This window comes from Platalea leucorodia, assembly GCF_965183815.1.
Source record: "Platalea leucorodia genome assembly, chromosome: 17".
NCBI lineage: Eukaryota > Metazoa > Chordata > Aves > Pelecaniformes > Threskiornithidae > Platalea > Platalea leucorodia.
Window position 1 is genome coordinate 3,786,943 of NC_138839.1, and position 12,057 is coordinate 3,798,999.

The 12,057-nt window shown below is 37.9% G+C and overlaps 1 protein-coding gene across 1 annotated transcript; it reads right to left on the reverse strand.

Annotated features, from left to right (window-relative positions):
- Nucleotides 1–403: 403 nt before the first annotated feature.
- On the reverse strand, nucleotides 404–11,708 carry LOC309598530 (uncharacterized protein C1orf159; the record flags this gene model as incomplete). Its single annotated transcript, XM_082329210.1, has 9 exons — nucleotides 404–501; nucleotides 2,241–2,271; nucleotides 2,608–2,633; nucleotides 4,753–4,887; nucleotides 6,251–6,316; nucleotides 7,223–7,327; nucleotides 9,316–9,391; nucleotides 10,926–11,016; nucleotides 11,704–11,708. 9 exons carry the CDS (start codon nucleotides 11,706–11,708, stop codon nucleotides 404–406), a joined length of 633 nt encoding a protein of 210 aa, XP_082185336.1.
- Between the last annotated feature and the right edge of the window lie 349 nt (nucleotides 11,709–12,057).

A 12,057-nucleotide genomic window follows, 5' to 3' on the forward strand; every position in this document is an offset into this window, starting at 1 on the left:
GTAATCCCAGTATTTTGTGTTGGCCTTCAGCACTGAGACATTCAGCTCGGGGGACACAGAACACGTCACAACACAGGAAGAAGAACTTGCCAAAACTGAAAGTGTACCAAAGAAAGGCAGATTCTTTAAAGATTTTAAACACAGCATCTGCAAGTGAAACCACAGAGCTGGAATAGTGCATTTCAAGATCACCAAAGCAGTTCACCGAACTGGATGTAGCCTGCCATCAGTATCTCTGCATTAGTTCATTTCTCTGTTAACATTTGGCACAAACCCTTTGACACAGTAATTTGGCTTCCACTTAGGTCAGCTGCTTGCGATGTTTTCCTGGCACTTCAGTGGATTCAGAAGAAGTTTCTTCGACACTGTGTACACTTATAAAGTCCTCAGTCAAGAATGAAGGCTAAACATTGCTGACCCTGGTTTCGGAAGAAGAGATCATAGCAGCAGATGCAGACGTCACTAGTGACCGTTCTCGTCTGACATATCGTGGCTTCCGAACTGAAATGGTGGGCACAGAAACATCATTAGCACCTGCCGTATAAGCATGCCTTTATCCTTAATTCATAACATCACATGCCATCCAACAATACCTGAGTGACTAAAGTCATGCTGGACCTTAAAAAAAAAACCAAACCAAAACACAAAAAACCCTACATAGAGCTGATATAGCAAAAGTCTACAAATAAACTTTTAAAACAACCTTCTAATGGCCTGCTAAACAAGGTGCTCATTACAAAGTGGCATTTCCATTATTTGTAAGTGCTTACAGTACATGTAGCTTTCCATTTTCAGCCCGAACAAACACCCCCACAGCTGTACTTTTTTTTTTTTTAAACAGACATATAAATTAAAGGTAAGGAAACCAAGACTTTTCACAAGCAGTGCTGGCTGTCAGTTTAACAGCCAGACCCAGACCAAGTTTAGAACACATCTAAAAATGTTTAAAAGTTAAAGACTTGCATTAATAAAAATTAAATTTTAATTATACCATCTTGATTAAAAAGGCCTATGCATACATGAGAAGCGAGACCAGAAATTTTGCTTTAGCTTAGAAGGCCATTATTTCTTAATTTTTTAGAAGATTTGGTCTGTCTCACTTTTTAGCCACCACAAGTTCTGTCAGTCTTGAAAGTACATGGATCAAGCATAGAGACAAGATATTTTACCGTATTACCCTGGCCAAATAAATCCACTCTCCTAGCCACTCTAAATTAATTTCATGTATAGATATAAAATTTCCTATCATTTGCAAAAATATATCCTTTACTACCTACTTCTTTTCGAACTTTGTTACATGGTCAGAGACACTTAAAAGAATGCCTTGATTTGATTAGGTGTAATCCATTGTCCTTTTAAATGTATATTTGGGGAGAGTCATATTTAGATATTTCATGCTTTATTAGGCTCTCACTGGCTCATTAATAATAGAAGAGCAGCGTGTACCATTTCCTAGAAGTAGCACAAATTTAGAGGCACACAAAAAAGCAAGTTTTTGCTCTTGGATTACCCAGATCTGGTCTAAACCAGCGGATTACAGTATTAACTTCTCAGTAATATTTATAGGTTGAAACTATGAAAAACTGGGGAGGAAAACTGAGACAAGCTGATTAGATTAAATCTTCCCCAACAAATACATTTCTGCCTGAGTTTCACACGTATTAAAAACCCACCTTGCCCAAAGGGGCCAACCTACCAACACCCCACACACCACATACACACAAAACACTATATTCCAAGCGGTCTGTGTTATTTGTTTCAAGAAGCTGATAAGCTTCAAATCAGCAAGCCTGAAAATGAGCCAACCTGGCATTGTCAAGAAGATTCCAATCCTGAAAATAGGTCCCAGACTGAATAATTTATTTTTGAGCACTTATGAAAAAAATACTGCATCTACTTGTAAGACTTCTCTATTAGGACAGAGAAGTTGAAGATCTATTTTAGGAGCTGTCAAAGATCTATTTTAACATAAAGTACTCCATCAATACTGCATGCTTACATTAATTAAAGCGATAAATCCTATCAAAAAGGTCTACTAGACAGATTTCATTGGATTTCTGTCCCCTCAACAGATTCCACAGTTCTATACCAGGCTTTACAGGTAATTGTTTTGACTTGCCGTGTGTTCTTAGCATATCCACTTTGAGATAGTTTGCCTGCTTTTCAGTAACGAGATGCATAAAAGGGAAGCCAACAGGTAAAATATTTGTAGCAGCACACCCCAGAGAACAGTTCCTCACCTGAAGAAGCTGGGGGAGGTATCATGGATGCCTGCATAACAGAAGAATGATCATGTCAAACAAAGCACCTTTTGTCTTCACAGTCTTTCATTAAAAAAATACAGGAACATTTTAGGGTTCCACTAATATTTACTGTGTACATAGTCTTTCTTGGAGAAAGTGTCTCAATAGAATCCACATGGTCAGTATTCATCTTTCACCTCTTTTTCCAGTTTGGACAAAGAACCCCAAAACATCTTTTATTTTTATTTCAGTCTCTCACGCATCAGATTAAGTAGCTCCCTAATGAACTGTTAAAACTTTAAGTTATTGTTTACTTGATGTTTTATGCTTCCTTGTTCCTATTGGAAGGACAGAATTTACTTACTGTTTCACTAGGCTGGAGAACAGATGCTAAAAGAGAGAAAGAGAAAGACTAACCATCATTAATCTAGAAGGGCAGAACTGCTAGTTTTCTAAAATACATGCGTGCAACAGAACAGTTCTATTAAAAAAATAGTTTTGTCACAAGGACTACCAAACCAGATCAGAACATTCAGAAATCCCATTAGTAGAATACATTGTCTATAGGACTCTTTTCAAGATTAGAGATAAAGGGTTGCAAAGGTCTCCAAGAATGACTTATTTTGCTTTCAAAGAAGGCAGCCACAGCAATCTCTCTTTAATATGAAGAAGCTTCAAGAGGAAAAACGGCACTTTGAGCCAACTATCGGAAAAAGGCAGTACAAATACAAAACAACTGAGCAGTGAACGATGCAACCTTTTTATAGAAGAGGTTGCTGCCTTTACGGCCACATGATTATCATCATCCAGACAGAATGAAAACTAACATGATAATAAGGCAGAGAAATGTTTTAATGCTTCTCCTTCAAAGGAGGACACCAGTGCTTTAGCCTGCTGGACCAGAGTGAACTGTCAGCACAAAATGTGGAAGTCAGACCAGTATTGCTGAAGCCTCAACAGAGGTTTGGTGTCCTGCCCGCTTCGGAATGTCACAGCACAACAGCTCTTGACCCACTTAAAAACTGAAGGAGAATCTTGTACTAACTAAATTTACTTGAGACACACGCAAAAACAACCTAGAGGTTTCAATAGGGCAGTTGTGATTAGGATATTAGCAGTTCCTGTGGCATTGGTCAATTTAGACCTTAGGCAGCTACTGTTGCACACTTTTACACAAAATGATACCACAGAGACTGGATTTGTGATGTTCCATGAAGTTACTATGACTAGATACAACGTTCTTAGCCAAACAATGGAATTGTATTGCTCCACCCACCCCCTTCTTTTTCTCTTTATAAGCTCTTTTCTATTCTGCCAGTCTAGCTTGAGTTTGGTCCTGTAAGACATGAATGAAAATAACTGGATGTCTACTTGTTTAGCAGACCTAGCCAGTAAACAGCTTGCTTTCAACAGAAGGAGCTCTAACACAGCAAATGCTGTGCTAGAGGTTGTCATGGGAATCATTCAAAGTCACTGCATAGAAGAGGTGAGACATAGATCAGCCTCCGTTTCATGCAAAACACTGGGCAAAATGGAGACATTGCCTTCCACATCTTGTGCTCACCACCTCCCAGAAATTAAAGACCAGTAAAATGTGGACACATAGAACAACTTCATAGAAACTGAAGCATCTGAAAGAGCCAGATGTCTACATAAAGTCTTGGTGCCCTATGGCTAAGCACATCCCAGGTGTTCTTTCCCTAGCTTTTCTGGTATCACTTTGGCATGAAGTCAGGTCACTGCATTTTTAGTTACATGGTTTCATTTCTCAGTAACAGGAATGGCAGAAATAAAGAATAAAATTTCACTATAAAAAGAAAAGCTAAGGGGTGTTTGCTTTAAAAAAAAAAAAAAAAAAGCAGGCAGTTAGCTCTTCCAAGCCCCAGTAAATCCTGCATTTAGAGGGTGAACACAGTTGAATGAGTAGTGCAGTAACGAGGAACCTCAAATCCCATTCCCTTTCTCTGCTGCTGACACACCCATGCTAAGTACACTGCCCTTTAGTATTACAGTTCTCTCTAAACCAAGAATAAACAACAACTGCTTTTTGTAAGGCTTTATAAACATCTGGCATTTTGTGTACTGAAATAAACAAGTATTATTAAGTTCTATAAAAATGCCAAAATGCCCTCTGTGCAAGAAGCACTGATTTCTTTTCTTTTTTCCTTTTTGAAACCAGGTATCTAATATTCAGTGACAACTAACATCAAGTAGCACACTCTGGCAAACCTTTGAAAGCTACAAAAACCAATAGCTGGGTTAGTGAGAGAGACTGTGCAATATGCACCGAAGCACACAGACTGAGGACAGACATCCTCTGCACTGCCATGAAAGCATGATACTGTAAGCACATAACAGGAGAAAACTTTTCATTAGTTTGCATTGCTTTGGATGATCAAAAGAGATAGCAGTTAGAACACTGACACGAAGAAATTAAACAGGCTTTAAATTAAGAAATGAGCAAAGGCCAAAACTTTAGACATTAAATAGGCAATTAGAGGTACTTTACCTTTGTTTCTTCTGTAGAAAACATTAGGAAGTTTATTGGCACGTTTGAGGTAGAAGAAAGAAGCAACAGAGAGAATCAGGAATAAACTGATGAAAAATGTCCCTAATATGAGAGAGGCTGCCACTTCTGGGCCCCCTGTACAAAAAAAAAAAAAAAGAGAGAGAGAGAGAAAAGACTGTTATTCACTAGAAATCTCTTCTAACAGAAGGGTTAAACAAAAGAAAAGCCAACTTCCTGATATTCATAGGAGAAAACAGTAGTTGGTTGGTTTGTTTTTTTAACATACAGACAGACCTCACTGAAACATTTGCAAAGATCTTTCAATACTCATTTCATTACATGAACAACTTCCCCAACCCCACCTGCCAAACGTCAGGAAAGCCTTAGTCCCTACTTTCCTGAAGACAGCCACAAATTTTTAATCCATCCTTCTGTTTCTTTTATATAACTTTCAAAACCGGTGCTGGGAGGCACTCAACATTAGTAGTGTTCTTTTAGTCCTTAAATGAATTCTACTAAAGACAGAACTTGTCAACAGACAATATACCACTGGTACAGTACACCCAGTATTATGTTTTCCATGAGTGACTGATCTAGAAACCACCCCAGGGAGGCAGACATTAGCAAAAGGTGCCCTCACCTTTATTCCGCTTTCCCTGCCTCAAAAAATGCCCTGCGTGTTTATTCTGCTGCTTTATTTATTTAATATTATGATCCCAAAGAGCAAGTATTTTAAGAAACAGGAGTTGTTTATGATCTTGTTGCAGACAAACTAGGACAACAGATCTATCTGACAAGCTCTGCTTGACAAGTCCACATTCTGAAGAGCACTAGATACTTCCAGTATACACACATGACAAGACAAACGTTAGAAAGGGATCAGCAGCACCCAAGTTTGACAAGGCTGTTTGGCTTTCCTTTTCAAGAGCACTGATGATAAGCACTCACCCTGTAACACTAAATCACTTCATCTGGCATCCTCTCTCTTGCTGGAGTATGCAATGCTGCTATCTAAATGTTCTCAATTTGTATTATTCTTAACCAGTGTCAAACAAGTATTTTTAGGCGGTTAAACAGAAATGACTGGTCAGCAGTGATAAAGTCAACCTATAGAAAGGCTAACCAAGATGTAACAGATGCGTAACATGTTGCTTCACCCCTAAAAACCAAAACTCTTGCAGCACAAGGTTCAAAACTCAAGTTATGGGGTTTCATAAAAAACCAGCTCAATTTGTACCAGAAAAGCACTTCAAGATAACTAGGACAAGACGAAAGAACTGTTCAGTAAAATAGTTACCTCAAAACTCAACTCTAAGACTTATAAAAGACTTGTTGAGAACAAGCCAGAAAAAGTAAAAATGGCTACCACATTTAGAATAAAACCTATGCTGCAGAAAAACATATTTTACAACTAATTTCCAGTGCTGTGTCACGAAGGGGCTGGTACACAGTGAATAATCACAAAGCCTGCACTCAACAGCTATTTCCATTTACTCACCTATGTTCTGTATGAAAGGAGTTACGGTGCTTATATTCATTTGGAAATTCATTCCTCTGATACCAGCTGGAATGAGAAAGATTTTTTTTTAAAGTAAAATCTGACAAAAACTACAGATTTGTTGGAAATCTTAGTAAAAAGCTATTATACTTCTCAGTAATTATTTGAAATTGTATAAGAATCCTGATTTCTGCCATGAAAAATTCATTCTTTATATCACTTTTGAGAATTTCAAAAAAAAAAAAAGGAAGCAAACAAGCATCACCATAATTTGTCCAAAAAGAAGATAATTTACTAGTGCATTTCCCAGAAACTTGATGCAAGTTTTCTCTCTTTCACTAAAAATATTTACAAGGAACTGAATGGTTCTCACCTCTCAAACAAAGCACACATACAAAATGAATCTAGCCTTCTTAACATAGATTTTTCAAAGAACTCAAGTACAGTCTGAGCTATTTTGTGCTCCAAACATCCACAGCAAATGCCTTTTTTGTACAGCAGAGATTAAAGCAGCCACAAAATTCAGTATTCACTGTATGTTTGATACAGGTCCTACCCTGTAAGTTTAATCATTTTGATGTTTAGGAGTTTTTTATTTTAAGAACTTACATTGGGCAGAATTTTTTTTTTTTTTTTTTTTTTTTAAAATGTTGCATTTGGCTTCATAGATGAGGTACTCTAATACACAACATGATTTTGATATCCCCCCCACCCTGACTCTGGAATGGTTCCACAGCACTTCACACAGTTTCTGCAAACTAAATTTCAAGGTTTCCATAGGTTTTGTTGCATGCTCAAAAGCTCAAAGTTATATTAGGACTTTGGAAAAAGTTGAAGTTTTACAAGGGAGGGGGAAAAAAAATCTGCCACATCTGATCCCTTCTTGAACAGTCTTTGCTGGACCACACCTGCAAGAAGAGATCTCAGTACCAAAAACCACCCATCAAAATAAAGGGATGGTGAATGACTCACTATTTCTGCATTCAGTCAGATTGTAAACAGATGAAACAGGAAGAGTTTCATTTTTGCATTTAATGCAGCTGCTACTACCATCCTCGTTCCATCGCCTGTAACAACCTGCATAAGAATAAGATATACAGAAGTGTGAAAACAACAAAAGCAACACTGGAGGTATTTCCCAGTCTTCAGAAAGAGGTAGAGGCAACAGAAATTCCCTCTGGTCTACTGGTTACAAACACCTCCTGCTTCCTATTATATTACACAAGTTAAGAGGTTTCGTTTCAAAGTGTTTATTCCAGAAAAGATAAAACCTTTCAAGGCCCAAAAAGGAGAAAGAGTTACTAGCAAACAACTCCCAGAGGGCAATTTCAACATGGCTCCATTCACTGCTTCACATGTTTTAGTTTTGAGAAAAATGGGAAGTGTCTAACAACCTGTAACTACCCTCAACAATACTAAAAAAGCAGCAGAATTTTACTATTTATTTTCAGAGGTCATACACTGTCAAAACAAAATCTAATGCCATTTTAATATATAGTATTGAAAACAGAAGTAGGCAGGGACCAGAAAGAGTGTACTTGGATGAAAAAAAGATGCCGGCATCCCTATAGTCAATCACTTGAAGCATGGCAAGCTAAAAATACTAATACTACCATAATAAAGCCTTTTTCCCATGCCTCAGTTCTCTCAAGTATTGTACTATTTGTTTCACTTTAGGAAGAGCCCAAGCCTGTTTAAACTATTCTGTGACAGATGGCGAGTGTTTTATATCAGTCACCCTACCATGCAGGCTGGAAACTGACTGAACTTTCAGCTTGGCCTAGGTCTTCAATGTTCAAATCTCTCAATTTATGTTTAAAAGCAAATACTGCTAAGTCTTTGTTAAGAAAAAAAAATTAGGGCACATCTTCAATAACAACTGCATTTAATACAGCAAAGCTGTGATGGTTTCACTTGAGGCTTAGACTTGAGACATGAAGATTAGAAGGATTTTCCTACTACATCATATTACGGTCTACATTTAAAGGAAAAAAAAAACCCAAAACTTACTGTGCTGGCTAAAATCCAGTTCTATAGAGCCTTGAGCCAAACAGGTATCAATTATCCCATAAAGCAAACCATTAGTAAGGTGCTGATTTGAAAACGCAGTAGTAGTAGCTCTGCTGCTATGTTTTCCTTAGAGAGAAGCAGCATGTTTGATGCCCACAGTAATAAGTTACATCTGACATTTAATCTAAACACAAACAGACCCAATATAAGGGCAAAGACTTTCTACAGTAATAGGAAGAAAGCATCAAAGCACTTATCTGACACCAAAGATATTGGTGGATTATCAGTTTACAATAAGATTTAAGAGAACACAATCCCATAACTTGGAGACAATTGTTTATACCCTATCGAAGATCATTTAGAAGCAGAAATGAATGCATTAAATGAAGCAACAGTTAGAGAAGCTAATGAAGCAGTGAAAATAGATAGGCTTAAAATGCTTTAACAACCATCAGAAGGAAATGACTGAACCCAGAAGGGGACCCCAATTTTTAAGTCACTAATTCTCTTGTTACTGTGGGCTCTGAAGCCATTTCCCCTGCTTTTACTCTCTGATTCTAAGTAAAACGGCATTAAAAAAAGATCACCCTTCTGCTACTGCTGGAGAGTGACAGAAGTTTTTAACTCCATTTAGAAGAACACAGCTCTACATACATGGCACAAGGAAGAATGAGGCATTCTATGCTAGCAAGACAATACTGAAGTTATTTTTAATGCTCCCTTAGATACGCATTACAGTATTTTTTGCTTTTTATGCTCATTATACAGGCTTTTAGGGCTTTTGAGCATTTACAATAGCTGTTGCATAATCCAACTGCACACTAAATAAAAAAGTTAAAGAATAATCTTATTAATAGTTGTCTATTCTCCTTACCGTGCAAGAACAACATTTGAGAGTCATAAGAAGCATTACCTTGTGTCTATAGAGGAAGAAAGGCTTCAATATGTACATGCACCAATTACTTTGTTTGCACTTCCCAACTAATCAGGCACTGTATTTTGGTGTTAACTGTCAAAAACAATCTGGAATTTTATTAAACAATGCCACGCTATACCTGGACTGCACTGGTTGGTTACTGGACAGGAACTGTTTGAATCCAACATATCCACACAGCATTCTGTTTCTGAAACCTAAGAAAAGAAATTACATTACATTTCACCCAGTTCTTAAGTTTACTAAAATGCTTCAACAGAAAAAAAAAATCTACAGAGAACACAGAGGAATAAGCAGCAACTACAGCTAAAGCTTGCTGCAACTTTTTCTTTTTGCATTAAGCAACCTTACAAGGAGAGAACAAGCTAGATGCACCACCAAGCTGACTTTGAGCCGGCAGCTGCTACCCAAACTAACACTTTGAGAACAAATGCACACTCTCCTGTTGACATTGGACAAAACCTTAAAAAACTGCTTTAGAAATATACTTGCCAAATTCTTCAGTGAAGCACAGTGCAGAGGGGGAGTTATCCTTCCCACAACACCACACAAATGCCCCAGCAGATTTGCTCAGAAATACTGTTGGCAAAATGACTGGCAAAAACCAGCTTTCACCGAATGCCCATATTGCAAGTGATGATAACATCTACATTCGGCAGAGCAATCCAGCAAAACTACAAAAGGTTCCTCCTTCGACATTGAATATAAAAGAATAACTTCACATATCCTGAAGGTACATAGTTTATTTTTATTTTTTGTTTGTTTACATAAAAGCCAGTTTCAAAATTATTTACAAATTACAACAAGCTGTGACATAAGCCTAGAGATAAATGGTTGTTAGAAACTCTGTGGTTCTTTTGATAGGTATTAGTAACATCCCAGACAGAGTTGGGCACATCCACTCTCTGAATCTGTACAAGAAAAATAAGCCACAAAACTCCCACACCTTTTAAAGTTTTGCAGGTACATTCCCCTAAAGAATATGGCAAGTCAAATCAGTCTTAAAAAGAGATGAAATATTCTTGGTCAAAAGTAACAAGACCTGATCTATATTCAGCCATAGAAGTAAGTTAAATATACCTAACATGTAACAGCCAGGCTTATCAGCAAAACCCATCAAATCCAGGAGTGACAGATCAAAGCTATCAGGAGAAATAGTTGGGACTGTCAAAACTGAAATTAGTAGGCTGACTTCACACTGTTAGTGCATCACAGGGAGGCAGACTACAGTAAAGAACCAGAAGACCTATGGATAACCTACTTAGGACCAGTTTCTTAAAAAGTTTTGTTAGTCGAACTCTCATGCAAGCAGAATTTTATACTCCGACCTTTTTCTGTGACTTGAAGCAGTGTTTGCTTCGGAGCTATTCCGTTATCTAAAAAGTTAACTTTTGGGTATCTATGTTTTGGATTGTTTGTAGTTAAACCGCCAAGCAGGCTGAAAAGTGGTTTTTTGATCATCGGGGTGCTTTTTCCACATGGTGTGAGGCATTATCGGTTGTATCCCTGATAGCCTACAAGCACATGACTAGGAAGAATTCAATGCTTTAATAGGCAATCAGCCATCATACCAAACTGACCCACTGTAAAAGTTGCAGTTAATGACTGCTAGCAGTATAGGTCATTTCTGTTGAATTAGAGAGGCTTCTACCAACTGCAATGTGAGAGGAAAATAATCTGATCCTTCTGTTTTTATAGCACCTAGCACGACAAAAAACATGAAGTACCTACCGAACTTTCAGTAGATTTGCTGGCAACTTCTGCTACGAGTCTAGTTAAGAGAAGGACATATGGCACCTCCATGCCCAGGAAAGACACGGGTCTAAATAAGAACAGGGAAAGAAATTAGAATATCTTACTAGTTATGCTTTCCCTTTGTTAAGGAACTTTTGCCAACATATTCCTTTTATTTGAATGCAAAGGCCTTTAAACTAAATATGCCGGAAGGAATGACTTACCTTCGTTCAAGACACAAATTTGAGACATTCAGAATTTTCCCTCCAGCTGCAGAGGGGCAGGTTTCTGGCTAGGGCAGACTGTGGTTGCTAAGAAACAAGGAGCCTTATCAGTCTGCTCCAAACTGGGCCACGCAGAGACTATTCCACACCCCGGATCTAAAAAATCAATGTGATTGCAATAGAACGGTTACCGCCTGGCACCACCACTGATAAGCCTCCCCACAGCTACAGGCTCCTCTGGCTGCAGCGTTGAACTGTGATGGATTTGTATCAGGAGAGAGAGCACACACCACTTTGAAAAGGCAATACTGCAATTAATTTCTCCCATGACAGCACAGTCATGAAGCATTAATGAAGTCTGTCTGTTAACAAGGAGTATTTCTCAATTGCCTGAGAACAGACTTTCTCAATGTGGAACAGAATGTTGTTGACAGTCTGCTACAAGCCTTGCTTTTTTCCCCCCTCCACTTTTGCCATATAACCCCACACATAACCTAAAGAAAGTCCACATTTCTTACATTAAATTATTTGGATAAACTAAAAGGCAGTACGTCATGCTTGATCTGCATTGTTCAGACACTCCTTATGTCAATATTATAATATCTGCCTATTCTCTAGTCAATATGATGTCGGAAGCCACATCCAGTCCTCAGAACTGCTGTACCTGCAGCCTGCTAGCTTTACAAAAATATAGTCTTTCATATTATAAATAAAACATAGGGACAGACAAGGCCCTCTAACCAGAGCTTAATAAGAGAAAGCATCTGAAGGAAAGCCTTCAACTGCAGGGGAAAACTCCTTTAGTGACTCATTTCACAAACTGAAATTTGTTACTATTTTTGTTAAATAATAATCCAGTAGATGAGTTTTAAATTACTGCAAAATACGTATCATGACCCTTGGCA